The sequence below is a fragment of the Felis catus genome, chromosome B1 (assembly GCF_018350175.1).
Source record: "Felis catus isolate Fca126 chromosome B1, F.catus_Fca126_mat1.0, whole genome shotgun sequence".
NCBI classification, from domain to species: Eukaryota; Metazoa; Chordata; class Mammalia; order Carnivora; family Felidae; genus Felis; species Felis catus.
Genome location: NC_058371.1, coordinates 84,326,883 through 84,354,504, shown reverse-complemented (window position 1 = coordinate 84,354,504; position 27,622 = coordinate 84,326,883). Strand labels below are relative to the sequence as shown.

Genomic DNA, 27,622 nt, shown 5'->3' with positions numbered 1-27,622 from the left:
AGAATCAACTTGCCAATTTTCACCAAAACACCTGCTTGGTATTGCTTTGAATCTATAGCATTGAAGTCTTGTGCATCTTTTGTTAAACTGATTTTATCGCGTTTGATGCTTTTATGCAACTGAAAATTTTGTATTTAAAAAAATTACATTTTATAATTTTTCATCTACTAATATATGGAAATCTAATTGATTTCTTTATGTTTCACTTATGTTCAATGACTAGTTAAATTCATTTCTTAATTCTAATATTTCATTTCTAATCAAGAAAATTCCACATTCAAATCATATAATTGTATAATGCTTCATTTCTTAGAATTCATATGGTTAGGACCTCCAATACGATTCCAAAATGGAGAGACAGAACATCTTTTCCAGATGCCTAATGGGAATATTTCACCATTCAATATGCTCTAAGTTTTCAAGTTATCTCTTTATCAGCTGAAAGAAGTTCCTTTCCACTTTTGTTTGAGTTTTGCTCTCTACCTTTTTGGCATCCGTTGAGAAACCATATGATTTTACTCTTTTATTCTTTAAGTGTAGTTAATTATATTGATTGAGACCTAAATATTAGGTTTCTTGCATTCCTGGAATAAACTCAGCTTGTTTGTGGTACATTTTTTTTTCAAATAGCCTAATTGATTCAGCTGCTGAAATTCTCTGCAGATATTTATATTTATGTTGATAATGATCATTGGCCAGGGATTGTCTTTTCTTGTGATATTTTGGTCAAGTATCCTGACCTCTATTTACTGATCTATATCATGAATCCATGAGCACAATTAAGGTAATTTATCACCTCCAAAAGGTTTTCAGTGCCCTTTTATTTAAAAAAAAATTTTTTTTAATGTTTATTTATTTTTGAAAGAGAGACAGAGACAGAGTGAGAGTCTGAGTATTTTTGAAAGAGAGACAGAGTCCAGAGTGTGGGGGGAGGGGCAGAGAGAGGGAGGGAGACACAGAATCTGAAGCAGGAGCCAGGCTCTGAGCTGTCAGCACAGAGCCCAACACAGGGCTCAAACTCACAAACCGCGAGATCATGACGAGCCAAAGTCGGATGCTTAACCGACTGAGCTACTCAGGCCCCCCTTCGATGCCCTTTTATAATTCATTTCTCCAGCCAAGCTTCATCTTCAGGCAAACACTGATTTATTTATATCACTATAGGTTAGATTGTATTTTCTAGAATTTATATAAATATAATCATACAGTATATGGTCTTATTTTGTTTGACTTTTTTCACTCAACATAATTACTTTGAGATTTAGCTACATCCTTGTCAACACTTGATATAGTAAGTCGTTTCAACTTTGACCATTCCAGTGGGTATGTGGTGGTATCTCTTTGTGGTTTTACTTTGCATGCTATCATTTTGTATTTTAAATTTTTAATTAAAAAATTGGCATATAATCTAAAAAAAACCTGACACATGGTGAAATTCACTCATTTCATTCCGATTATGGATTTTGACAAGTACATGGAGTATTTTATATACTACCCAAATCAAGATATAGTGTAGTTCATCACCTCCAAAAAGTTTGTTGTGCTATACATACAACTATTTGCCACCACTGACCTTTTTCCTCTTCCTATAGTTTTTGTTTTCCAAAATGCCATGTACATGATGAGAATGTTTAGCCCTCTATTTTATTCCTCTCAAAAAAAGAAAATCAGTTCAGGGGCACCTGAGTGGCTCAGCCAGTTAAGCCTCTGACCCTTGATTTTGGCTCAGGTCATGATCTCATCAGGTCATGATGGCAGTTCGTGACATCAAGCCCTATGTTGGTCTTTATGCTGACAACTTGGAGCCTGTTTGGGGTTCTCTCCCTCTCTCTGCTCCTTCCCCCCTCTCTCTCCCTCTCTTTCTGTCCCTTCCCCACTCTCTCTTTCTCTCTCAAAATAAATAAACATTAAAGAAAAAAAAAAGAAAATCAGTTCAAATTCATAATTTTCTTTGGGAGTAAGTCAGGGGCTTCTGAAATAAAACCATATTCTAGAAGCAATGTGTGTTTCAGGAAATCCTTGCATTCAGGTGAATTCACCCTTTGTTCATGAATCAGACAAGGGACAGACATAGAGTTGTGCTATCTTCAGTTTACATATGGCAAAATGGAAAATAACAATGAACTGATTCACTCCAGGTTACTGGCAAATCCAGAAACTATTAAGCGTCTTGCTTTTCACTGTAGTATTATAGTTGTTTCCTTAGTTACATTTATTTCAGTGAAATTACTTTTCATTTTTATCTTACTAGTGACTTTAGAGTTTAACTCCAAATAAAATGCAGTTTTACAGTAAAGCAATTCTTATCAAAAGCAAGCTGCTTCTCCTATAACCCAGCCTCCTAATGTTCAAGCCCTGAGAGCTCTGGTTGCGGGCTTCGTCCTCGACCCTCTGACTCCCCAGGTGAGGTGGGTGTCTTCTCTTCCCATGTCTCTTCCTTTTGGGCATTGCTCTTTGCCAATGCCACTTAATGTGGTGAGTTGTCATTCAAAGTGCCACACTTCATCGGCCATGGAAGTGGAAGAGTGGCCCATACTGGCTCCTCAGAGTCTCTTCCCAGGACACAGTGACTGGAGAGATCGATAGGGATCGATAGGATTGCAGGGAGAGAAAGCATCTCTTTTTTCTTCATGAGACATGTTAAAACATCATGTAAGCCTGGTACTGGCAGAGAATTTCTGGAAAATTATGCTAAGACAGAGGAGAGAACAGCCTCCTCCTCTGAAAAAGTCCATGGGGGTGAGACTAGAGAAAGAGAGAGATAGAAATGAGAGAGAAAAAAAGAGAGACAGAGAGACAAAGAGAGAAAAAGGGAATGCAACAGAGAATCGAAATTATCATTTAAACATCAGGCAGCAGATGTACCTAAAGCCCCACCCCTGCTCTTTTTCAGTTTATGAGTCAAGAAATTGTCTTTTGTTTCACTTAGTTTTTTGCCACTTTCAGTCAAGTGCTGACTACCCTTCTAAGCGCTTGTGTTCATTTACACGAGTGACAGCTTCCACTACTCTAGACTAGTAGAGTCTAATAGACAGCATCCACTACTTCAGACTCTTCTCTGAACCCTACGTTCATCTCCATGGCTATACCTGAATTTCTGCTAGGATTGGATGACTTACGCAGCAGAACCTACCGTGTTCAAAGCCTAAGACTTGCTTTCCGCTCAGACCTATTCCTCCTCTTTCTGCATCTCAGTATGTTACCACCACTTTTCAGTCGCTCAAGTCAGAAATGAGACTCACCTTAATTACTCGGTCTCTTCACCCCACCCCCCACCACCAACCCTCCAGCAAGTCCTGCCATTCTCAGCTCCCAAATGTTACATGGATCTCTCTGCCTCTCTTCATTTTTACCATTTCAGCTCCAGTCTGACACCACGTCTCACTGCCTGCAATTAATTTCCTTCTAGCTGCCTCACTGCTTCCAGTTTTGATTCTTCTTAATCCAACCTCTGCATGGTGCTTCGAGTGATCCTTTAAAATATAAACTAGGTCCCTTTAGTTCCTCTGCTTGGAACCTTGTCATTGCTGCTGCGGCTCCTCTCTTCCTCCTCCTCCTTCTTTTTCTTCCTCCTCTTCTTCTTCTCCTCCCCCTGCCCCCCCTCTTTCTTCTTCTCTTACTCCTCCTCCTTTTTCTCCTTCTTCTCCTTTTTCTCTTTCTCCTACTCCTCCACTTCCTCCACTTCCTTCTCCTCCTCCTCCCTCTCTTCTTCTTCTATCTTCTTCTTCAGTTGCTTTTAATTGCACATAAAATAAAGCTTGAATTCCTTTTCCTGGTCTAAAAGGCCTTTGCCAAGTCTAATCTCATTTCTCCCCCAGCCCTACACTCTGTGGCCCCCACACTGCCCCCTACTTCTCCCCCCCCCCACTGTCTCTGCTTGTACCTTGCTTTCCTGGATGATTCTCTTCCTTTATGGCTTAATCTATGTGATGTCTTCTCAGAGAGTATCCCTTATCACTCTATCTAAAGCAAGATAAACACTCTGACCTACACCACGATTCTCTGGCAAAACTCTTACATTATTTACTTCATAGCAAACGTGATAATGAATAATCACTTGTTTTTTAGTTGGTTTCCCTTTTGTCTGCTTCCATCACTAGACTGGACCATGAGGTCTGTGAATGGAAAAACCATGCTTCTCGTCTGCTGCCAAACACCCTTCTTTAACAGCAACACAGACACTCAAAAGTATCTGCTAAATGGATAAAAGAATAAATGTACAAATGAATAAATTATACAAGGTATAATACAGAGAAATTAGAATAGTGGAGACTACTTCCATTTAGAATGATGTTTGAAGATTGGTTTGGAATAAGAAGCAGATGAGTTAAAGTTGGTGCAATAGTTTTGGGAAAGGAATAGTTTGGGAATAGTTTTGGGAAGAAAGAAAACAGCTCAGATAAAAACTGGAAGAGAGTTTATGTGTGTGTGTGTGTGTGTGTGTGTGTGAGCATGTGTATATGTGTGTGTAAGGGACGTGCACTGTGTATGCAGATTCCAAGTGTGGGTATGTATGAAGGACATAACAGCCAGAGAATGAAAACAAGCCTTGACAAAGAAGAAGAAATTGTGGATTTCATTGAATACTGAAATTCATTTACTTTGGACAGATATCTAGTTATGGGGATGACAAAAGATGCATATGAAAGAAATAGCTTTGTTTGTAAAAAAGAGAAGTAACACATATGAGGTGATGCAATGGTAAAATTTATAGACCTAGTGACAAATGGAAGGTTTTATATGTTGACAGAGATGGAAGAGTCAAAGCCGATTTGAGCTTGTAAACTTGTGTGACTAGAATATAGACCCCATTGACAGACAGGAAACTTAGAGGGCTGTGTGTGACTTGGGAGGAGGCCAATGAAAGTGTGAATGTCCTAAAACAGATACATTAAAAATGGCCAGACGATACTTGAAATGGTGGCACTGGAGCTCAGTTGAAAAATCAAAGATACATAAGTTAATCAGCAACTACTAAAAAGAAATTTTGAATATGTCCTATAGGACTGAGGGCATAATCAGTCAGGGTTTAGTGTGGGAGTAGAATCCAGTCCAGTTATGTCTAGCAGAGAATAACTAATACATGTAATATGGGGAATTCGGTGTTTAGATGATCATTGGAATGACTGGAGGAAATTCATGTCAGAAGTAGACTCTTGTCAGGCTTCTCACTTCAGGCACCTCTGATCCAGTGATCAGGCATTAGCATTGCCACCTACAGGTCTGGAAAATGCTGCTGCTGTGAGCACTGCTGAAGTCCCAGCCACCCCTACTTGCAAGCTGGGGAACTGGCATTAGAAATGGGAGCCCAATTGCTGCTACTGCAATATGTCTGCCTGCCCACAGTGGTGCAGAAAGGGTAAATCAGCTCCCGTTCCTTGCTGTCTTCCTTCCACCTTCCAAATATGGTGCAGGTGGGTCTCACTGGCAGAATCTATGTGATATACTGAATTGCCATGGTAAGTGTGCTGAGAAAATGTAGTTTTCAGTCTGCCAGCCACGTGGTTGCAGATGATGGGGCTAAACTATGGAGGGTAGAGGTGCCGGCTGGCGACAGAAGAGATGCGGCATGCTGGGCAGCGGGCAAAGGGCTAGGCGTAGACTTTCACACTTAGCTTCTCATTGAGGAGCACTAACTCAGTCATACTACAGATCAGAATGTGAAGACACAGAAGCACTTAGGAGCTTGACATATGTCTGCATCTAATTGGGGGAGCCAGATTTGCATCCAGACACTGTGACTCAAAAGCCCACATTCTTTAGCCTGTGCTGGAGTTTTCTCCTTAGAAATGAATAACAGTTATAAAGACCTCAAAGGAAAGCATATCAAACGAGCAGAGAAGAATACCGAGTCTAGACTTTTGGGCAACTCCTAAATGGAAGAAATAGGCAGGAGATGCAGAAGCAGTAATTGAGACTAAAGAGCATTTAGGATGGAATCACAGTGTTAGCATGACACACTCAAGGCCAAAGCACGAAGGAGGTGGTGGTTTATGGGCAATTGGTTTAAAAACTGAGAGATCATCATACTAGGCAACAAGATCATTATCATGGTTGCTGTCACTACATTCTGAAAGTAAAGTCTCTAGTGACAGACAAATTCATACGGATTAGGAAATGGAAGGTAGCTCTTAACATTTGAGCACCACATCCCTGGTATTCTACCCAAATATGTTTTCAAGATCCTCTCCCTTTTCACTTAATATTTATTTAAAAGCTTGTTCTGAGTCAACTTTATCAGGACCATTCAGAGAACACAGAACTCACTATTTGTTGCCATATGGGCCCACAGAATCATGACATGTGGCTACTTTCACTTAGAATGGGTGCTGACTTGACATTTTCCAAGTACATCTACCCATTCTCCTGATTCTGCTCTTCGGAGATACCAAAATACAGGAACAGATGTTCTGAGCCCCTTGTCGAATTGTGACTTTGAGTGGGAATGTCACTTACAACACCCAAGATACCTTTGCATGGATGTTTAAGACAGCAGAGCACTACTCCTTCATCCAGGCTATTCTGGTTTTACAGCAGGTGGCATTTTGTTATAATTCATTACGCATTGTTTCACCATGGGGCTACCTACAGATTGTTCCTGCTCAGAGGTAGAACCACATGTTAGTACAAACATATATTAATGATGATGACATTACAGAAGAGGAATGTTTATTCCTGCAGGATCAGCAATGTTCTTGAAATTCTCCAGATGGCAAAACTTCAGTCTTTCTTCACATGCAAGCAGGGGCCTCATTTGGTTAATTTTTTGGCAACAAGATATAATTAAAACTTTGGAATTTGCCTTCTAGTGTCAGCTACTATAATGAATTATAAATGATCATATCCAAATAGCCTATAAGGAGAAGTTATCTCATGTACTCAAGTGACTATAACATCATCTGGGCTACAAAGATCACTGATTTGCCCAGTGTTGAAGCATTGACATCTGGTTCTTGAACTCTTTTCTAAATTATGGTTGATCTTGCTCCTACAGAATGGCAACCATAAAACATGCATGCTGCTAGTGATTATGAGACTAACTGAGTATTGATGTAAAATTAGTGCTGTAATTGTGGTCTAGCAGAAAATTAGTCTATTCTCTTTGAAATATTGTTTAGGCTACCCTTCTGCTATTTTAATTAACTTTTAGACATTGCTACACTGATGAAAATGAAAAAAAATGTGTGATAGGGAGAAAAAGACAGAAACATAAAAAATAAAAATCACATTTATTTAAACAAAAATATACACACAGTGTACAATGAATATGGTTTACACAGAACAACAAAATAAAATGATATTTCTTCTAAGGCCAATATAACACGATCTAACCTATCTGTGCCCCATTTCCTAGGAACACACATTATTGGCTCATCTAGAATACATATTTAACATAAAAGGAAAACAAATGCCAACATTTCATATAAGTACCACAAGGATCTGAAAATTAGATGTTAGGCTAAACAAAATAATAAAATATTCACATGAGAAGTATATGTGTATAAAGGACAGCACTTGTGCAGGGAAATGGGGATGTCCATCTACTTACAGTAAAATGGAACCTGCCTTTGAAAAGTTTGACAGTCTTTTGACATGAAATATGTTTTAATATTGATAGTGATATGAAAGTATCACAAGACCCTTATAGATGATAAGGCAATCCCATCAATACGTGAGTCAATAATGCCTGCTTGACAATGAAACCATACCGCGTGACCATTAAAGATGGACTGCTGGATTGTGCCCTTAGAAGAATTTCCATAATTTTAGGAAGACTGTGAATATATTTACACTATGAGTAGGCAAGTGCAACATTATCTTAAAGAATTCTATTCACTAAAAGATAAACAAGATAAGGTTTATCAGGCAACATCACTTGTGTTAGGTCTCTCTCTTGACAGTCACTCTCTCTGGGTACTATATACTTTATTGTGAGCCTTCTTTTCTCTTTTAAGTTTATAATTCTAAATATTCATGTAATCTATGAGAATTCAAGCTGAGGACAGCTGATTGCATGTACAATTGTTTTTGGCTGATATTCTTACATTTTTTTTTCTACCTCCTTGTTAGCCAGATATGCTTTGTTTCTTTGACATCAGAAATGCCTTAGACTCTTTTACTTGCTTAGAAATAAAGTTGAAAAACTGATTAATGTGCATGTGACTCAGAAAGTAAAAATCCAAATTTCCATACCTTAACTTTATACCTAATTGGCCCATGATGTTTTGTCTAAACATTTATTTTATTTTCTGTTCTTAAAGACAGTTTTGCTATAGGTAGCATCTGTTTGGATAGAAAGTTCTAACTTAAAACTGCCAAAGAAAAAAAGAATATAATATATTGGGACTTTCTGTTTAAAGCAATAAAATATAAATATGGGGGAAAAAAGCACAGCTTTTGCAGATTGCAGCTGGCTAAATGAATGTCAATTCACACTACAGTTGTCAATCAACTACACAGATCATTCTCTTTGGTGCATAATTTGTAAGGCCTTAAGCTATCAGGGATCCTTTTTGTTCAAAATGCTCACTGGGCTTTTGTAACTGCTGATCCCCGGTTTTCTTAGGCCAGTTTCTTAAATCCGTAATAAACGTTAACTTATTTCCTAAGGGTTACAAAAGGTGCCCTGGATATTGAATTAAACAATTGATACGCCACCGTATTTGGAAAGCAAACATCTAAAACATCTGCAATGTTTTAGCATACCGCCAGAGTTCAATTTGCTTAACAGTTTGGGTTTCAACCAAACTACATTTATTAGAATCTGAACACAGTAATATGTTACTGTTTTTCCTGCTTTTAGGAAGTGCTAAAATTATAAACTTAAAAATTTGTACTGAAGCACATTTTCAGTGGTGCTATAATTAGGGTAACATTTTCCTGAATTCAGCTGCTGTTATTGCTTACACTAAAGTTGCATTGCTAAGATTTCCCTTGCAGAACATCAAGAGAGATACATTTTTGAATGTGTCTATATGATTAAATAATTTAATTACAAATAAAATATAAATGTCAAATATTACTTATAGTCTAATAGGTATCTTTAGAAAAGGGTAAAAACCAAAACAAAGTTGTAGCCATCTGAAGGTGAGTGGTTGAATTTAATACCATATGAATAACTTTATACTGCTTCCAATTATTTGTTATTTGCCGGAGAAAAAGTGATGGTGACTTTCAGTTGTGTGCTGGTAAATGTTTAACACCTGGCTTTTCAGAAATTAAAGGTCCCGGTTTGTAGCATTTGGTAATTTCTTTGGTGTACATACTCCCACTGTGGTCAATTTCAAGCTACCCACATGATGCTACTGGGTGTGGAGTCAAGAAGAGATGCACAGAACATGATAATAGTGTTTCCACTGCGTACGTACAATTGACATAAATAACCTCAAAAGCACAGATAAAGAGTAATATGAAGGGAAATAATTATGAAGCGGTAGGTCTTCATTATTATCTTTGTTTTTAATAAGATTTATTCAATTGCTTTTGATAATTTAATATTTAATGAGGGTGTGTTTAACAACTGGCTTACAAAATTCTTGAAAATTCAATGATCAACTCTCATGAGTCTGCCAAAGGCAGTTCTAGCACATCACTGGTATCCTTTCTCCTTGGCATGTACCATACTTGTTGACATGAGGGGCTTGATTTGTTGAGAGGAAAGGTAGTACTCCATATAAATCTTTTTCTTTTCCATCGTGAAATTTTATGCAAAATACTGTATTTAGTTGAGGGGGGAGGAAAAAAAGGAAAGTATCCTTCCTCCAGATACTAGTTTTGAAGACTTCACAGTTTTTCAGAAAAACAGGAGTTAGTCTGATAAAGTAAGAGCTGGAGGTTAGTCACATGGCATACTGCTCTAATTAGGTGAGTGGGCATTTTAGCACAATTTGTCAGCAGGATCAAATGGTTGCTCTGACGCTGGATGGCTGGACTCACCAAACATCAAAGGATTGTTTTGGCAGGGTGTAGACAAAGTCAGAGACAATATTAACAAGAAAAACAAAAACAAAAACAAAAACAAAACCACACGAGAAATAAATGAATGAATGCATCCAAGTGTGGCTTGGCTTCAATCAAATATCTGAAACTTTTATGTTTAGCTGTCTTGTGGAACATTTTCAGTCTCTGGGTTTTTTGTAGTCGGGTCAAACATAATCAAGATTTTACCTTCCCTTGTTTTTAAACATCTTTTCTGCAGAACCCTGCAGAAGAGCTAATACGGAATTGATATGTACATTTGATATCATTAGAGGGGAAACATATTTTTAGCAAAAATAAATTATCTTGTTTGGAAATGTCATTTTCTTGGTTCAGTTTCTGAGTCAATCTGATCTCTTGAAATAGGCCTGCTGGTGTTATCTTTTAAATAAAAATAGAGAAAAGGATGATTAGGCTGTGTTTGTACAAAGGAGATTTTAAAACTTTTTAACATTTGCTCTTTGATTTAGAAAACCATAATAACTTAAGACATAGTGAAGTGGGGGGGCACCTGGATGGCTCAGTTGGTTGAATGCCCAACTTCGGCTCAGGTCATGATCTCGCAGCTCATAAGTTCGAGCCCCACATCCGGCTCTGCACTGATAGCTCAGAGCCTGGAGCCTGCTTCAGATTCTGCGTCTCCCTCCCTTTCTACCCCTTCCCCACTCACGTTCTGTCTCTCTCTCCTTCAAAAATAAATAAACATTAAAAAAAATTAAGAAAAAAGAAATAGTGAAGTGGATTTCTAAGAATAGTTAGAATATCTCTCAGGAAAGGAGCAATATTGTTGTTGATACAAAACATGAATTTTCTTGATGAAATCCACTTTTAAAAGTATGTACAAATACAGGCTTCATATAGGGAAATGCAGATGACTATGCTAATAATAAATGAAAACTTCTATGCATTTGTATTACAGTAAACTCTAGCCTTTAAGACTTCTATATTAGTACTTTTCAAAAGAAAAAAAAATCTTTGAAATATCTTCCCCCAAATAGAAAACCCTACTGTTGGCTTTCCATTTAATAAGTTTTTTTTCCAGATTTGAGTCAAGAGTTTTCATTTTTAAAAATACAGACAAAAATTATACTGTTTATAAGATGATACATTTTCACTTAAGGTCTTTTGGAACCCAGACCACTCTGACATACTGAATGAGGCTTCATTGTTATTCGAGGAAACCTCTGTCATCCCAAACTCTTTACCTTAAATCCAATGGGATAATGAAAATAACACCAAATCCTACCATTTTTAAATTAAACTGAACAATTCAAAAGTTATATCTAATCATTGAAAGGGAGAATGAAATATAAGGCAGAACACTGAAAACTTTGTGAATAGATCTATAGTATACAGCCACTTTTTATTAAGAAGGCTATCAATTGTTTGTCAATGGTCTCAAATATAATGCCTGAAAATCATTAGCTAAAATATGGATTGATAATTCTAGTATTCAAAGCCCAAAACAGTTATCTAAAATTTGTAGTAATCTGAAAACCCTACATGAGCCTAGAGATTTGTTTGGAGTCCTTAGTCAACAGATATCTTAGCCAAGAAGCTGTCACACTAGCTATGGAAAGCCCCATAATATTATCCACTGAATGTGGTCACAGCCAGGAGACATCTATGTAACGAGGCTCTGGCATATCCAAAGGGTAGATTTGTGCTCTGGATGTCATACTCTTCCAATGAGTGAGGAGAAAGAATAAACTCAACATCTGGAGAAAATAGGTTTCATTTTTTCAGACTGTTGTACTCTAAGGTTTAATTCCAGCAATAAATGACAATTTTTATTTAACTAACTAGCATTCTCCCATAATTTTCATGCATTTTTAGCATGGCACAGGCTAGGAAGCTAAGAAGAGATTATAATCATGGTTCAAGAATTATCTAGCTGGATTATTGGGGGCATATCTTCCTCGTGCTTTAATTTACCCATTTATAATGACATTATACAAGATAATCTCTACAGCAATTTCTAATTTGGAATATTGGAAAACCTATGCTGGTGTGATTTGGAAATTGAAGTCAACAGAAATACTTATTTTGGTTTATCATTAGCTATGGTTGCATATGTCTTAAAATGTTTATTCACACGTAGTAATCTATGCCAGACAACGCAGATTCCACCATCTATATTCTGTAGCAAGATGACTTTTGGAAAACATCACGAAGATATTTTTTGGACTTTTATGAACTTGGCTACACAAAGTTCAGGCTGACGGGGATTTTCATGTTTAACATCAGCAGGGTGATCAGCTTTCGTTTTCTTGCAGTGTTAGTTCCTCACGGTATTTTTCTACTGTACAACTTTATCACCATACAACCTGTGTCAGAGTTTAGAAAAGATACCATGTTATTGAAAAGTATCTCCACTGAGTTGCTAACACTGTCATCTACCTGTTCCGGAGGACTGGTTATGTCTCGCCTGGAGGACCACAGTCTTTAAAAAGCACACCGGCAACCTGCTTCTGCCGTCAACATCATGCGTTGATGCTACCGAATTTTAATTCCCGAGAAAGATATTTTCCAAATACCACAAATGGGCTCTAAGGTTACTCGTGAGAAAGGCTGTGAAATACCGTGTCTGAGTCCCTCTCTCCTTTACACTCTCTGTGTTCATTCTGGAGGTCAAGCGCCCCTCTATGAGTCACCTGTACTCCTCCTGCAGCAACCTATGTTTCCTCAGAATCAGTGCCTTCCACTAAAGGACACTGTGAATGAAATGTACACATTCTGAGCTGACCTCAGCCTGCGAGGGGCACCGCGTAGAAGCGAGAACTAGAATCATAATGTTCCTGGAGATTTTTTAATGGATTTCTTTCAGACTAATATGCTAAGACCTAATTCGAGTAATTCCTAGATTTGGGCAAACATCCCTGATCAGCTCCCTCCACAAACTCGTGACAATAAAACAGTTTAGAAAGGTGGAGATTATCCGACTGAAGCGTAATTGTGTTCCTGGTTATTTACATGTTGGTAAAGTTAGGTGTCAGCTTTTCCATAAGTCCCCTCTGGAGGTCGGTAGTACTTGGGGAAAGCCAGCAGCTGTAGCATGTTGAAAGCATACTTTCTGCATTTGATATTCTTCAGAACATTCTCTATGCGGCATCCTTCTCTGGTGAAAGGGGAAAAAGTACAACTTCATGAAACACGGAATAAATAAATATGCTTTATTTGTTCAATGCAGAGTTGCAGCAACAGTCCAAGTAAAAATAACAAAGATTCAACTCTACATTTTTTTTTTCACAAATGATGATACATCTTACAAAATTAAATCCTAGGCCAGGCCCAATACCATTATTGCCCTCAGAAGGAGATGATTAAAGTCTCTTTGCTCTTAACAGATATTTAAGGTTTAATAAACGCTTTAAATATAATTTGCTCCACAATACAGCTTCACTTTAGTTTCATAAATATATCTGCCTTTTTATAACTTTTCCATAAATTAATGTCAGTCTCTTTAAAACACATTAAGATCTACATGTAGCCCTAAGGATGCAGGTTCTAGGAATAAGGCATTTAATTTATTAAGTCTGGCCCTATAGATTTCAAAGGAAAATTTCATCTCTATTTTACTTCATTATTTTAGCTGTGCAATGAAGAGAAAAATGGCTTTCTGAACAGCCTGGTCCAAGTCTCTGCTTTATAAAGGAAGGGTGCTTGTGCACAGACAGTACAAAAGTCACAGGGGCTGAAAATGGCGTGTAAGACACAAACAAGACCTTGTTAAAAAGAATAGAAAAGTACTCCGAGAGCCAAATCAACCCAAACAAGAGTTACAAACAGGTTAATTTAATTACAAAACATAAATAGCCATTCTCTCCATCAAATTACTGGACAGAAAAGGGTAAATTGAAGCAAAGAACCAACGTAACTAACAGATTAAGGAATCAAACAGAAGGTTCTGTCAGCTGATGGCAACAAGGATGTTAGCACAGTGGAAATAAAGTCTCGAACCTCCCACATCTCTAAGACTTGACTCAGGGTTTCAGTGCATTGTGCAAATTCATTCTCAATTGTCTTGAATAAATTGAATGGGAAGAGAAACAGGAGGTGCAGAACTTCAAGCTTTCAGGATTCTGTTCTTTGTCTTACTCCAAAGACAGAAATTTAAAAATTCTTTTGAGTTGGTTAACAGTGGGAAACACTTTTCCATGAACAAAAGAGCAAAATAATTCACTTAATGCATAGTACTTCTTTTTTAGATTTTAGGAAAAACAAACAAAACACATTTCAAACATTTTTTTTAAATTCTGTGAATCTGAAAATGTAGAAATATTACAGCATTGTCCCCATAATTTAAAGTCCATTGTCATTTGTAGAAAAGAAAGGAATACAACATAAAACTTATTGGTATTTGGCTAATAGTAATGCAAGACTTAAAATAAGCCACACAACTAACAGGTGTGAGCTGACAAGCAGCAAGGCGACAGGATAGAAGTGTCGAGAAGTTGGCTTGTTATCAGTTAGACAGCCTGTTTCAGGATCATCGGATTCACTCAGTGCTCCCTGGGTTTGTCTGCTGTTAAACAGGGAGGGGGGGGGCGGGGAGTCAGGGGAGAAAAGAAAATAGTATAGCATTCACACAGTAAAGAAACTCAACCTTAAATATCCTGAAATTCAACACATTATTTTATAGAATACAACTGTTTCAGATGGAGTTTTTATGCTAAATAGCCCCAAATGCATCTGTGTATTATTTTCTTACTGTCCTACATTGACAAATGTATTAAAAAAGAAGATTCTTTTTTTTATTTTTGTGCAAGAAGGAAGAGAGAGACACTATGATACTCACATGAGTTGAATATGTATGTACAAGGAAGAATCAAATAAACATAACAGCACCAATCAACAAGACTACATGAATAAAACTAAAATATGGACCCATAAAAATAATCTGATAAATACATCTTTGGAAAATAAGAAGAGAAACACAGTATGCAGAGAAGCAAACGGACATGCCTGGCACATTTAAACACACCATCTAATGTTACTATACTTACATAATGTACTTAAGGCTATAAAAGTGATTTATGGAAATGGTTTGGTATTTAAAATGAATGAAACATCTGATATGTCATCCTTTGCCAGCCATACGATTAGTTTAACAAACCCCGACTCAGCGTCCTTCTGTTAGTTCAGCTCATAAACTATGTTTTCTGCTGCTCATCTTAACTTAGATGAGGCCAAATCTATCTCCAAGGGACTCCTGGTCTTAAAAGAGATCCATATTGCAGAGTGATTCTCCGGGAAAGAAAAGATTTTCTGTGTGAGTAAAAAATGGGCATTTGTAATTGGGCTTAAAGGCAGCTCCAATTATGGCAAGTCTGAAATACGCCATACTGATATATGCTGAAAATAAAAATTCTTTTCTATATTGTATTTCATCAGTATTCAGAGTATTCAGAATTTCAATCACAGTCAGTTGTCAAGGAGTGGTTTGATCTTTATCAGCTCTTCCAGGTTTTGAGGCAGAAAACTGGTTGTTACTCAGTCTTATGAAAAGTGCCCTGCAAGCAAGCCCCTTAGCTTCCATAGCCCCCTTTCAACCACTTGCAGCCCCTGAAAACTTGCTGCACAGACATTCTTGACGAGTCATTTGACCACATTACTGGCCACATTTGGCCCAGTAGCAATCATAATTATTTTGAACATTTATCTGACTTAGTTTAAAGCATCAAATCAATCATGTTATGCTGTGCCCATGTTATACTTGTTCTTTGGTAAAACCTAAGGACTATGGAGCCAGTGACAAAGTGAAATAGAGTCTTATCTGAAAAACAAATGGCTTGTTGAGCTAAAGAAGAGTTATTCTGGACCTGCATAATTCCTATCATCAATTGTATGAGTAACCCAGTTACTTGTTCAACATTCTACGGCACGTTAGGTAGGAAATACGCTGTGGGTTTTAAAGAATTGATATCCTTGTGATTCAGAAAAGCTTCTTTGCCCAAAATTATTTCTCTAGTATCACTAACATTCCCTCCTGTGCAGTTTTAAGATGAAAGTTATCTGTAGCAAATCTTAATTTTGTTGTAACCTTGGTTCCTCTCCAGTGTTCCCCGTTAAAGAAATATAGTCTCCTAAATCAATCGATCTCTTTCTCTCTCTCATCTATCAATCATATTACAAATATTACATTCTGATTAGAAATTTAGGTTAAATATTAACCACAATCTATCAACATAATAGTATAATAGTATAGACATACTCTCTCTTTCCCAGTGGGGCCACCTGTACATGGGCTCTGGCTGAGGAGGAGTACACTATTGGCCAAAAAGTAAGTTGAAAGGATCTTATAACAGTCCTTAATCCAAATACAGTGGACTAATTTATACTAGGTGGCTTTTTTTTTAAACAACTGCCAGAGCCCATTTAATGCTTTCCAGTCTGTCTGCCAAATATGCCTTCAAAGTGAAAATTACTAAATTAAAAGGTTGCATTGTTACTTTTTGGTTTTGTTTCTGGAAGGACAATTTTATAATTGAATTACTTTGCTGTTTACTAACTTCAATCTCTGGAGATTAGATTAATACATTAAAAATGCCTCACACACAATAATTCTATTATTCAGCTAGAATTGAAAGTAACATGGCCTATCGGCTGTCATAGAAGTTAAAGCCCAAGGCCCCCAATTATGTCATAATGTGGAGAAGGGTACTCTTGGCACTATTTCCTTGCTTTCTGCTAAGAATAGCTCAAATGGTCATTTCTTCATAACCACAAATGAATTTTTAAGCACTCTGCAAGTGTAAACTGCAAAGGATGTGTTGAATAATATTAGTAATTTCCTCACCAGCAGATTATGAAAAATAACAAATTAGTGGCCACCTTACAAGGTACCCTGACAATCCAGAGTCATTAGTTTTAGCCATCGTTGGTAGATCACCATGGAAGCAAATCACAATGTTGTCTCCACTGAAAATGCGACATGATCAGTCTTTTAAGGGCAGTTACTGAATCTGCAGGATAGAAAATGATTTTTTTTTCTTTAAAGACCTGTCAGAGCAATCACTCAAAAACAAGTAAAAGGAAATGTCTTACTTTTAAATACACCACTGCCTACATGAGGAGACATTTCCTTAAATGAAACCCAATGTGCATAGCTTGATGATATTTGCATATTTCCCCCCTCTTTTCTGTCAGTGACTACTGCTGTATCATAGATCACGAACCCCCCCTCCCCCCCCCCCCCCCCCACTGCAGGTATACTCTTAAACCATGCAAAGCTCTAAAAACAAAATTTATAGTCTTCTTATCTTCTCCTGCTGGGTAATTATTCATGAAGAGTTTTGCTATTTGATATTTTATTCTTTTAACCACTATAGCCCTTCAAGCTCCCTCAAAGGAAAATTCCCAGTCAAAACTGAATTGAAAAATACTTCCTCCTGACCAGGAAGTTGATTTCTTCCATGCTAAAATGAGACCATTTCACATCTAATTATATCCAAGTTTGGAGCTATGGGTACACCATCGTGAAATTATGAGCCAAGATTTTAGAGCCAATAGTTTATAGAGCTCTATTTGCATCTACATTCATGTAATACATTGATCTTAATAAAGCACCTTGTTTCAGGCCCTAGATTGCTGGATTGTGTCAGATTTTAAGCTGGCAAATCTGTGTAAAACTGAATGTAATGTAGGTCTGGCATCAATAAGAACTTTGAAAGTGGAACAGAAATCATAGAATCATAGATTCTCATATGTAAAAGTGACTTAAAAAAATCTTCAAGTTGAAGTGCACATTTTATAGATAAGAAGCTAAATTTGAAGGCCTTTTCCATGCTTTACAATAGCAATTGCAAGGAAAGGATGTTGAGAATGTACTTTCCCTGCTTTCCAGTTTGTTTATATGACAGTCTGATAAAATAAGGGGAAAGGACGTCTTGTTTTCAGTTTAGATCCAGGCCATGAAATTTAAATTCTAAAATACACTTAAATGTCAAATTATCTACCAAAGCTTTCCAAAAATTTAATTTATAATTAAAATATTAAAAGTATATTTCCAGGACTTAACAAACAAACAAACAAACTGTGCAACTATTTACATGTAGGGAAAATTTTAATAAAAGAATATCAAAGGTGAGATAATTTCCATTGGCCTAGAAGCGAGATTAGGTTTTGTAGCCCCTGGAACACCAACCACATTTAAAATGGTTTCTTCTGGGGTACCTGGGTGGCTCAGTCAGTTAAGCGTCTGATTTTGGCTCAGGTCATGATCTCATGGTTCACGAATCCCAGCCCCACATCCGGCTCTGTGCTGACGGCTTGGAGCCTGGAGCCTGCTCCGGATTCTGTGTCTCCTTTTCTGTCCCTCCCCCACTCATGGTCTATCCCTCTCTCTCTCTGTCTCTCAAAAATAAATAATAACATTAAACAAATTTTTTCTTTAAATGGTTTCTTCATTCTAACTGGATTTCAGAATCTAATTCAAAATATATTATGTAGACTATAGGAAAAGCCCCTAATGCAGAAATTACTCAGACGACATAAGACTATGTTATAGCTTTGAATGTCTGGGTCATAGAGTTTCTAACTATCATGGACAAGGTGGTATAAAAGAAAGAGAAGTAGTAAGCAAAACATGCACTCAGAGGAGTGTGGTTCCTCCCCATAGGACCCTGCATGCATATCCAGACAAGATATTTTTGCTGGGGCGGGGGCGGGGGGGGGCAGCGTTGGGGGGGTAGGGCGGGGTGGCGTGCTATGAACTAGAGAACATCAGAGCCCAATAACCAGGAAGTGATAGTGAGCTTGGGAACCTGCATATCACAGAAGACAGAGATTGAGAGAATGAGTAAAGCCCCACTAACTTAGAGAAGAGGGAAATGTATGGTTAAGTGGTTGGTTTCAGAGTCAAGATTTCTCCAGGTTAAAGTCAGGGCCACCTTGGAGACCACAGGAAGTGTTTAAGGAAAAGGAAAAGATCTCCCATATATCATGTCCTACCATGTAAATGCTGCTTTATAGGTGTTATCTTGTTCATTTCTTACAAACAGTTAAATTGGTCAGTATTATGATCTCCATGGGCTCAAAAGGGTTACAAGACTTGTTCAAGTGGCAGAGAGGGAATTTTTATCACTGCCTGTCTAATGGCAAAACCATATTCCTTTCACTTTATGACTGGGATCCTTTAAGCTCAAGGTTTCTTGTTACCTCTCAGAAACTGGCAGGTGTGATTTCTTGCTAGTTGTTATATTAAATTAAATGACTTCTACAATTGCTTCCATCTCTACCTTCCTGTGATTCTTTGATTCTATTCAAACATAACTACAGTACTCTAGAGATGCATATTTTTTTCTACTAATAGAATAGGTGACAGTTCAATAAGAAATAGTTGAAGTAGGGAGCAAAAATCAAAGAATGCAAAGCGTTCTTTGACATTGTGTTTGGTCTCTAAAGATGTTCCTGCTCATTCTTACCTATTTTCAGAATTAAAAAAAGGAATCTGACTTATTTATCTGTTTTGATTCAATTTCTCCCTGGTATCACTTGTTATATTCTTTTTCCCATTTCACTTTTTTAGTTTTATAAAGTACCCAGAAAATAGGAATATCTTCTTGTCAGAAGAAGCAAGGCTCCAAATAGTGATACTTTCAGATAGTATCTAACCATTGCTTTGATGAGAAAGAAAAGTACATGTGCCCAGAAAAACAACTCAAGAAAAGATAGGAAAGTGGCTTGATATCAAGTCTGTGTTTTACATTAAAAAAGTTTAAAGGAAAAAGGAAGGAGAAAGAGAGAGACATAATGAGTTTCAAGTATAATTGCTTCCATCAGATGATTATCAGAGAACTGATTTCAGTTTTCATCTTAGAATTTTATAAAGAAGAGTATTTGGATGAGGTCCAGAAAGAAATACCATAAATGATGAAAGGACTGAAGAAAAAAAGCTTATGAGGAAGTGCCTGAGGTTAATTTTATTTGGATAAAAGAAGGCTAATATGCAAGTGATTGTTAAATGCAGGTAAGACAGTAATAAAAAATTTTTGAGTGACTAATTTGTGTTTTGCTCCCTTATATTTTAGGCTGCAGTACAAAGCATGTGTCCCAGGGATTTTAGCAGTGCTGAAGCAAGAGCTGCCTGACCTAAGTAGATCTGCCCTTTGTTAGTCTCATGACTGAGAAAATGTGAGGTATCCAGTGAGAAGCAAAAAGGACCTTTGAAGGTTGAGAGAGAAAAGAGTGGGAGAGAGAGAAAGAGAAGGGGAGAGAAGTGGAGCGAGACACACAGAAAGACAGAGAGCGCTAAATGGAAGGAGGACAAACCGACAAAAGTTGGTGTGGAGTTGGGGAGAGGATAGAGGTGGGGGGTGGGGTGGGTGAAACCTTGTGCATTGTTCTGCATTGGTGCCCCTGGAAGGGAGGACCACTGGAGGTGGAGAGAGGCAGGAGGCAAGCTGGCCCTCAGTCACTGGTCAGCTTTGCCAAAGATTCCCTTTTCTTGAGCTTGGCTTGGTGCAATGAAATAAAGGGGCATAAAGGCACCACGATGAATAAAATAGGCACATCAGTGGCTAATGACTGATACAGCCTTTCAGAAGTTTCAGTGCAAGGTAAGTCCTGTAGCAAGAAGAAAGCTCAAAATAATAGGATTGACTTTCCATCAGCCTGGCCAGATAGGAGCCGAAACAGAGAATGAAGCTTGTTTAAAGAAATTTCTTTAAAAGAAACAAAACAAAACAAAAACACATCACATCTTACACACCTTAGTGGGCAGATAAATAAGGAAATTCTACAAGAAATGAGTACATAGGTGTAGATATACATTCGTAATTCAGTTTCTGTGTTCCATGCAACGTAACTAGCTTTTCTTTGTACAGGAATGCCAACAAGATGACTTAGTTTTAATTGCTTCAAAGGAATAGTCAGAAGAAAGGAAACCAGCCACTAAAAACATTCTCTAAGTGTGTTTGTTGCTATAGTACTTAAAAATATAAAGAAGCATTGTCTTACTGCTCTAGTTTGCTACTCTCCTGGAGTTTGAGATAATTTTTATCCCCAAGTTAACAGAAAATTAACATGCCAAAACAAACTTTTGATTCCATTCTTGATAAGCACCAGAGAATAATGAGGAAAATTCACTGCCAGTTAGCTCCCCTGGTGGAGCTGGGAGCTTGACTCCATGGACTACTCTTAAGCTCTCAAATAAAAATAAAAGTCCATATATACCAATAGATTATAGCCTATGTTATTCTGAAAGTAGCCTGGAAAATGTAGCAGGTATCGGTAACAGTGAATAAATATTAGAACATGTATAACAGGAAAGAAAGTCAGTTCAGCTCTCTATTACCTATTTGGTTAAGTTTCTAGTTTATTCCTTTAAATGGGAGAAAGTTAACATCTATCCAATAAGATTATTGTGAGATTATGTTAAAGGAATTTACACATTCTCAATAATAAAAATAGGTAAGTAAATAAAATTTCTGTCTCCCCCCCTACTCCCTTGCTAAATCTTAGTTCTTGTGTGGACAATGAGTATCTGGACCAGATATGCAGCTACTTGGTTCCAGCCCTTCTCCTTTTTTTTTTTTTTTAATTTTTTTTTAATGTTTGTTTACTCTTGGGAGAGAGAGCTACAGAGCATGAGTGGGGGAGGGGCAGAGAGGGGAAGACAAAGAATCCCCAGCAGGCTCCAGGCTCTGAGCTATCAGCACAGAGCCCAGCACTATCAGCACTCGAACCCACGATGTGGGATCATGACCTGAGCCAAAGTTGGATGCTTAACCAACTGAGCCATCCAGGTGCTAGAGAAGCAAACGTTCTTAATGCCAGAGATGGGGACTCAATGCTCAGTTCTCCTTATAAGGAATTCTATGCTATAGACCTAGATGAGATCACTTCTCCTTCCTTTAACTCCTCCGACTCCCATATATTTTGCCTCTCTTCGTTCAGCCTAGTGTGTGTGTGTGTGTGTGTGTGTGTGTGTGTGTGTATGTATGTATGTATATATATATATATATATATATATATATATATACATAATGTTTATTTATATAAACCCAGGTGCCCCTGTTTAGCCTAGTATAAAAGAATTTAGGTTTTGACACTTCTTTGGGTGTTCATTTTTATTTATTTTTATTTTATTTATTTATTTTTTTGGTGAGGATTTCCCTGTACAAGTGTGCTTTTCATCTATTTGTTTTTTTAATTTTTTCTTCAGTTTATTTATTTTGAGACAGAGACAGTGTGAGTGGGAGAAGGGCAGAGAGAGAGGGGACAGAGAATCCCAAGCAGGCTCTGTGCTGCCAGCATGGAGCCCAACGTGGGGCTTGAACTCACAAAACTGTGAGATCATGACCTGAGCCGTAACCAAGAGTCAGACACTTAACCAACTGAGCCACCCAGGTGCCCTTTCTTGCTATTTGTCTTATGTCAACTGAATTCTCAGGCCCAGCCAGAGACTCTAAGAGGGCAGAAGAAAACTTTTGCCTCTGATAGTTTCAAGGTCAAATCCTGGATCTACTTCTTCTGCTACCATTCCAAATCATCTCCTCTCTTCCTTTCCAGCACAGAAAAGGACACATACCCACTCTCAGACATTTGTTCAGCACCTCAGATCTTCCAGATTCTTCCACATTCTGTAAAGCATCCCACGCTCCTCCATTATCCAGTCAGACCACTTTGCACCATCTCCACTGCTGCAGCCCATGAGTTCACCGTGACCTTGCCCTTGTACTAACAGAGGCAGTTTTCCTGCCTTCACCAATCTGGCCCCTCTGTTCAGTTTCACAAAATCCGATGTATCCATTTAGACACATGGCAGAGCAAATGCACCATGAGAACCGTTACAGAATGAAAATCCAGCTGCCCCCCAAAGGGAGCCAAGCTTGTCAAAACAAAAGTGATGCCTTCCATCTGCAGGGAGTTGGAAATACTTTCAACCGCTCAGCCCTGAGAATGAAGCTCCTGAATCTCAAGGAAGAAGTGCAACTACATTTTTTTGCTCCAGACCCTGTTGGGCTTCCCAGGTTTCAATCTCTTCCCACCAATGCCATTTCCATTGAATGAATCCTGTCAATCTTTCTCAGAGATGGTGTTCCATCTGAAATGGACAGAGTTGAGTATGAACTAGCTCCACATCAGACACCACCATATTGTGAGTGTTGTGTATTCCCAAACATTCCCTTAAGCCCAACTCTTTGAACAGGAACCTCCAAAAGAATCCATTTAGTTTTTGCCCCTGGAACTATCACAGAGACTTCATCATCTCCTCTAGGACAGGTTTTGTCTCTTTTACCACCTGTCAGTCTTTTCCCACTTTTATTTTCCAATTTTCCCTTTGCTTTCACCATCCCATGCAAACAGTGTAATAGTATGATGCTACAATTTATGTTATCAACTCCTGGAACTGAAGGCTTATGAAAATCCTAGGAAAGAGAGTAAGATACATTTGAGAATCTTAGAGTTTAGCTTTTGGATACAAGTACATGGCTAAAAACAATAATATTTACATAACTTTGAAAAAGGCAGAATATAAAATATGAAATACAACAAGGAAGAACAAATTCCAGGCATAACCAAAAGTAATTTACATATATTATCACTAACCCATGCTACAGAGATTCAAAAGTCAGAGAAGACTTCTTAGAGAAATAGACTTCTGTGTTGGACAGTGAAGGCTGAATAGAATTTCAATGGCCAGAAATTAGGTGAGGTTGGGTGAATATAAACAACATGAAAAGGCATGGAGACAGGAGAATATTCAGTACACTTGGGAATGACCCACAGTCTGCTTTGGTCATAATAATGGGGCAGCAAGGAAACAAAAAAGGCAAGACAATTAACTTTCAAAGAAAATGAATTTCTTTTTTTTTAATTTTTAACCTTTTTTTATTTATTATTGACAGACTATGAGCATGGGAGGGGCAGAGAGAGGGGGAGACACAGAATCTGAAGCAGGCTCCAGGCTCTGAGCTGTCAGCACAGAGCCTGACACGAGGCTCAAACTCACAAACTGTGAGATCATGACCTGAGCTGAGGTCTGAAGCTTAACCGACTGATTCACCTAGGTGTCCCAAAATGAATTTTTCTTTTTTGCTTACTTATTTTAGATATTTGCTAAAAATAAACACGTATTTTGCAATAAGAAATTCAGCTACATTGTTTTTTTTTTTTTTTTTTTAAAGAAGATGGGGCTGTTTTACAGATGTTTGTGGTTGCCAGCAAAAACTTAGACCTTATTCTCTGGGTGGTGGGTGGGCTCATGAGCAGCACAGTGGTGTGATTAGCTGTGTGTTGTAACACCACCCAGGGTGGCAGTAGAAGGATGGTTTGTGCCAGGAATGCAAAAGGGATGGGATACACAAGAGCATGGAGACCAATTAGGAGGCTATCATAATAGTCAAGGGGAGAAATGACAGCTGGGACTTGGGAGTGGGTAAAGGTAAGGAAGTTCCAGATTCTAAAACAGAAATAATTTGAAAAATAGAGTAGATAGGGGAAGATCAAGAAGAGGAAGAGTAAAAACAGTATGTTTAGGTTTTAGGGGAAAATGCATTCTATTCAAGTATGCTATATTTGATGCAGGTCTTTAGTTAAATATGTACAATGAAAGACAGGTCTAGATAGTATTTAGACTATGTAGTTCTATGCCCTAGGTTTGGAAGTTTCCTGCAAAAAAAAAAAGGCTAATTAGAAAAAGTCACCCATGTGGACAGTATGTGATGAGTAGAGATGAGGACTGAGGGCAGAACTCTGGGGAATGCCTGCGTTTGTAGGGCCTGTGAGAAAGGAGGCTGAGAGTCAAAAGTGATATAGAAACAGCCACAGATTCAAAGAAAAAAAGGTGTAATCAATGAGTTGAATACTGCAGCCGGAGCAAGGAGGTTGCAAAATAAAAGTCACTGGATTCAATCATGTGACTTGTAGTCTTTGACTTTTAGTAGAGTTTTAAGAGGAGAAGTCAGTTTACAAACAACAAATGAATGAGTAGTGAAGAATGGGAGGCAGCAGTCTATTCTATTTCAACCACTACATCTAGAGCCTTGACATGAGTAGAAAGGAAGAAGAAAGTCAGCACAGAGTCTGAAAGAGACTCAAAGATGAAACTGCTTCGGCATTTGTGAGGTGAGTATGCTTGGAGGTGCAAAGGAAAAAGGAGATAGAGGAAGATTCAAGAATAAGGGATAGTTGGCTATCTTTTTCAGAAAAAAAAAAGATGTTTATGGGTTACAGACCAGGCAAAAAATAGGGATCTTTCATTGTTTATCAAAAAGTCCTTAAAAAAAAAAAGTCCTTACTAAGTTGCGCTTGTCAAAGCATTCTCTGATTTCTATGAATGTGGAACTCAAGATAAAGATGTCTGGGTGCCAGAGGAGGAGAATATGGGGAAGTGACCAAATTAGAAGCTTCACCTCTTTACATTTTGTGACACAATCAGAATTTCTTGCAATACATTCTCAGTGGTTTAGCAAGCAAATAAAGCCAAGATTAAATTTTGAATCACCTAACCATCAACGTCACAATAAATTAGAACATCTATGCTACCCGTGGTGTGTTTGGAGTGGCATCTTTGCATATACTTTCGAAGCTCAATGTCATTTGGTCTCAAGAGTTTACATTTTACCTTCACAAATTTCCAAACAGCATATATTTCTCCTGAACTGATTCTTTCTTTGTAAGTTTATGTGGGGGGAAGCCTCCCAGTGATGTATAAACATAAGGACTAGCAACCTGAAGCATTTTAACCATACAGATGACTATCAAAATGATTATACTAGAATACATTATTCTCCTTCCTTTTTAATTTCTAATACTGGTAATGACCTTTAATTATCTAGATTTTGTGTCCAACATATGACTCCTGATTATGGTCATTGGAAAAGGCTTATAACTGGTGTCCCAGAACGTCAGTATCTATTCAGGGTTAATAAATCATCTTAAAAGATATTCAGCTGTTTTCTACTGACCAGAGGCTTACTTCCTGTTGTTTTTCTGTTTAATGCTGAGTATTTCTTCTTTTCCTTGTTTTAAAATGATATCATCCCCAAATGAGTTCTCATTGCTTGACTATGGATCTTGATTAATTTCCCTTTTTGATCTGCACCCCTCAGCGTCTCTAAGGATATAGAATGCAACAGGAAAATGACATTTTCTAAGATATCTGTGATGAAGTAAGTTCGGGGAATTGTAGGTTAAAAACTCTAAGAGATCAAAGAAAAGAAACTCTAAGAGATCTATCTATCTATCTATCTATCTATCTATCTAATACTCTTCGAGTACTGACTTTGTGCCTTCAATTGTGTACACTGACTATAGTCTAAGAGGATTAAAAAAGAGGAGGGGCAATGTGGTGGGAAACCTCTATTGATCCTGAAACAACAGAGGCCCCTAAACTTCAGGCTAAAAAATTTTGCTCCACTCTCTAAGCAGCAGAGAGTGACATGGTTGGTGCTGAACTTCAGGAAGTAGACTGGAAGGTAAGGGACTGGAAGAAAGAGAACAAACAATTAAGAGACTACTGCAGTGATCCAGATGAAAAGTTATAAAGGTCGGGAGTAAAGCAAAAGAAATACAAATGAGTGAGAGACCATATCTGAAAGATAGGGGGTGGAGTGAATCAATATCTTGGGGAAACTGCCTTATATGAATTACAGACAGAGGTAGCAATTATAAATTATAAGACCCAGGAGAAAGTATTTTATCCTGGACATATTTTTTTTCCCCCTTCTCTGTCCCTTTTGTAACTACACTGATGCAGATAATCTAAGAGACTCATCATTTCTGAAATTTGCATCAATTTTCCACAATAAGTCTTGAAATGGCCGTGTTGTTTGCCAAACAGAGGGTTATCAGGGAGAGTACAAGATATCACTCAGAGCCCACTGTGGCAATTGCTTACAGTTAACTTTTCTGATTAAAATAAAAAATGTCAGTAGTTTTATTGTAGTAGAACCAAGAGAATTCTTAGGACACCACAGTTTTGTTGTTGTTGTTGTTGTTGTTGTTGTTGTTTGTTTTCCTATTCATTTGGTTTGTGCTTTGTTGCTCTTCAGTCAGAAATCACATTCTGTATCGACTCTTCTGTTCAACTGAGCAAGACGCAAAGACACAGAGCTCAGAAAAAGGGTATTTTTTTTTCTACTTTTGTGTTGTTTAGGGTCCCTCTAATTTGCTTAAATCTTTTCCTCGACTCAGATTGTTGGAGCCTGGAGGGACCTTAGAGATCACCCAGTCCAACCCCTTCATTTTTCAATGAGAAAGCAGTGGCCTCCAGAGGAGAACAAGGATCTCATTAGTAGTCCATGGGGTGTAGAGCTGGGATTGTGTGCAGAACAATTAGATTAATGATATTCTTCAGCTCTCACACAGTGAAACAGAACCTCCTCTCTAGCTCCATCCCTAACAGAGAGGAAGGAGCTACTCTCTCACTCAGATTTTCTATATTGTGAGGACGTGGTTTCCAGCACATTCCTGTAAGGAAATGTTCTCAGGGTTGAGAGGAAGTGGAGCTGGATACCGTGCATATGACTCATCCTGATCTCTCTGCTCCCTGGCAATCCCTATGGCATTTTGATTTTTTTTTTCTAGATAATTCTGGTGTGGAGTTAGCTTTTCTCAGTCTGCTACTATAGCTGCTATTGCTCCAACTTACAAGCCATGGAGAATTCCAGGAAAAAAAGAAAATTCATGGATGGCT

The 27,622-nt window shown here is 37.9% G+C and overlaps 1 protein-coding gene across 11 annotated transcripts in view; it reads right to left on the bottom strand.

Moving 5' to 3' along the window:
* Positions 1 to 7,210: 7,210 nt before the first annotated feature.
* Positions 7,211 to 27,622, bottom strand: part of INPP4B (inositol polyphosphate-4-phosphatase type II B) — a 764,537-nt gene continuing 744,125 nt past the window's right edge. For 7 of the 11 annotated variants that reach the window (XM_019828926.3, XM_045055818.1, XM_045055820.1 and 4 more), the window contains one exon: positions 13,138 to 14,503. In XM_019828926.3, the coding sequence (XP_019684485.2) occupies positions 14,329 to 14,503 (175 nt within the window). In that variant the 3' untranslated portion in view covers positions 13,138 to 14,328. Of the gene's footprint in view, positions 13,097 to 13,137; positions 14,504 to 24,090; positions 26,042 to 27,622 lie in introns of those variants that run through there. The other 4 variants (XM_019828930.2, XM_019828929.2, XM_045055824.1 and 1 more) reach the window with 4 other exon arrangements.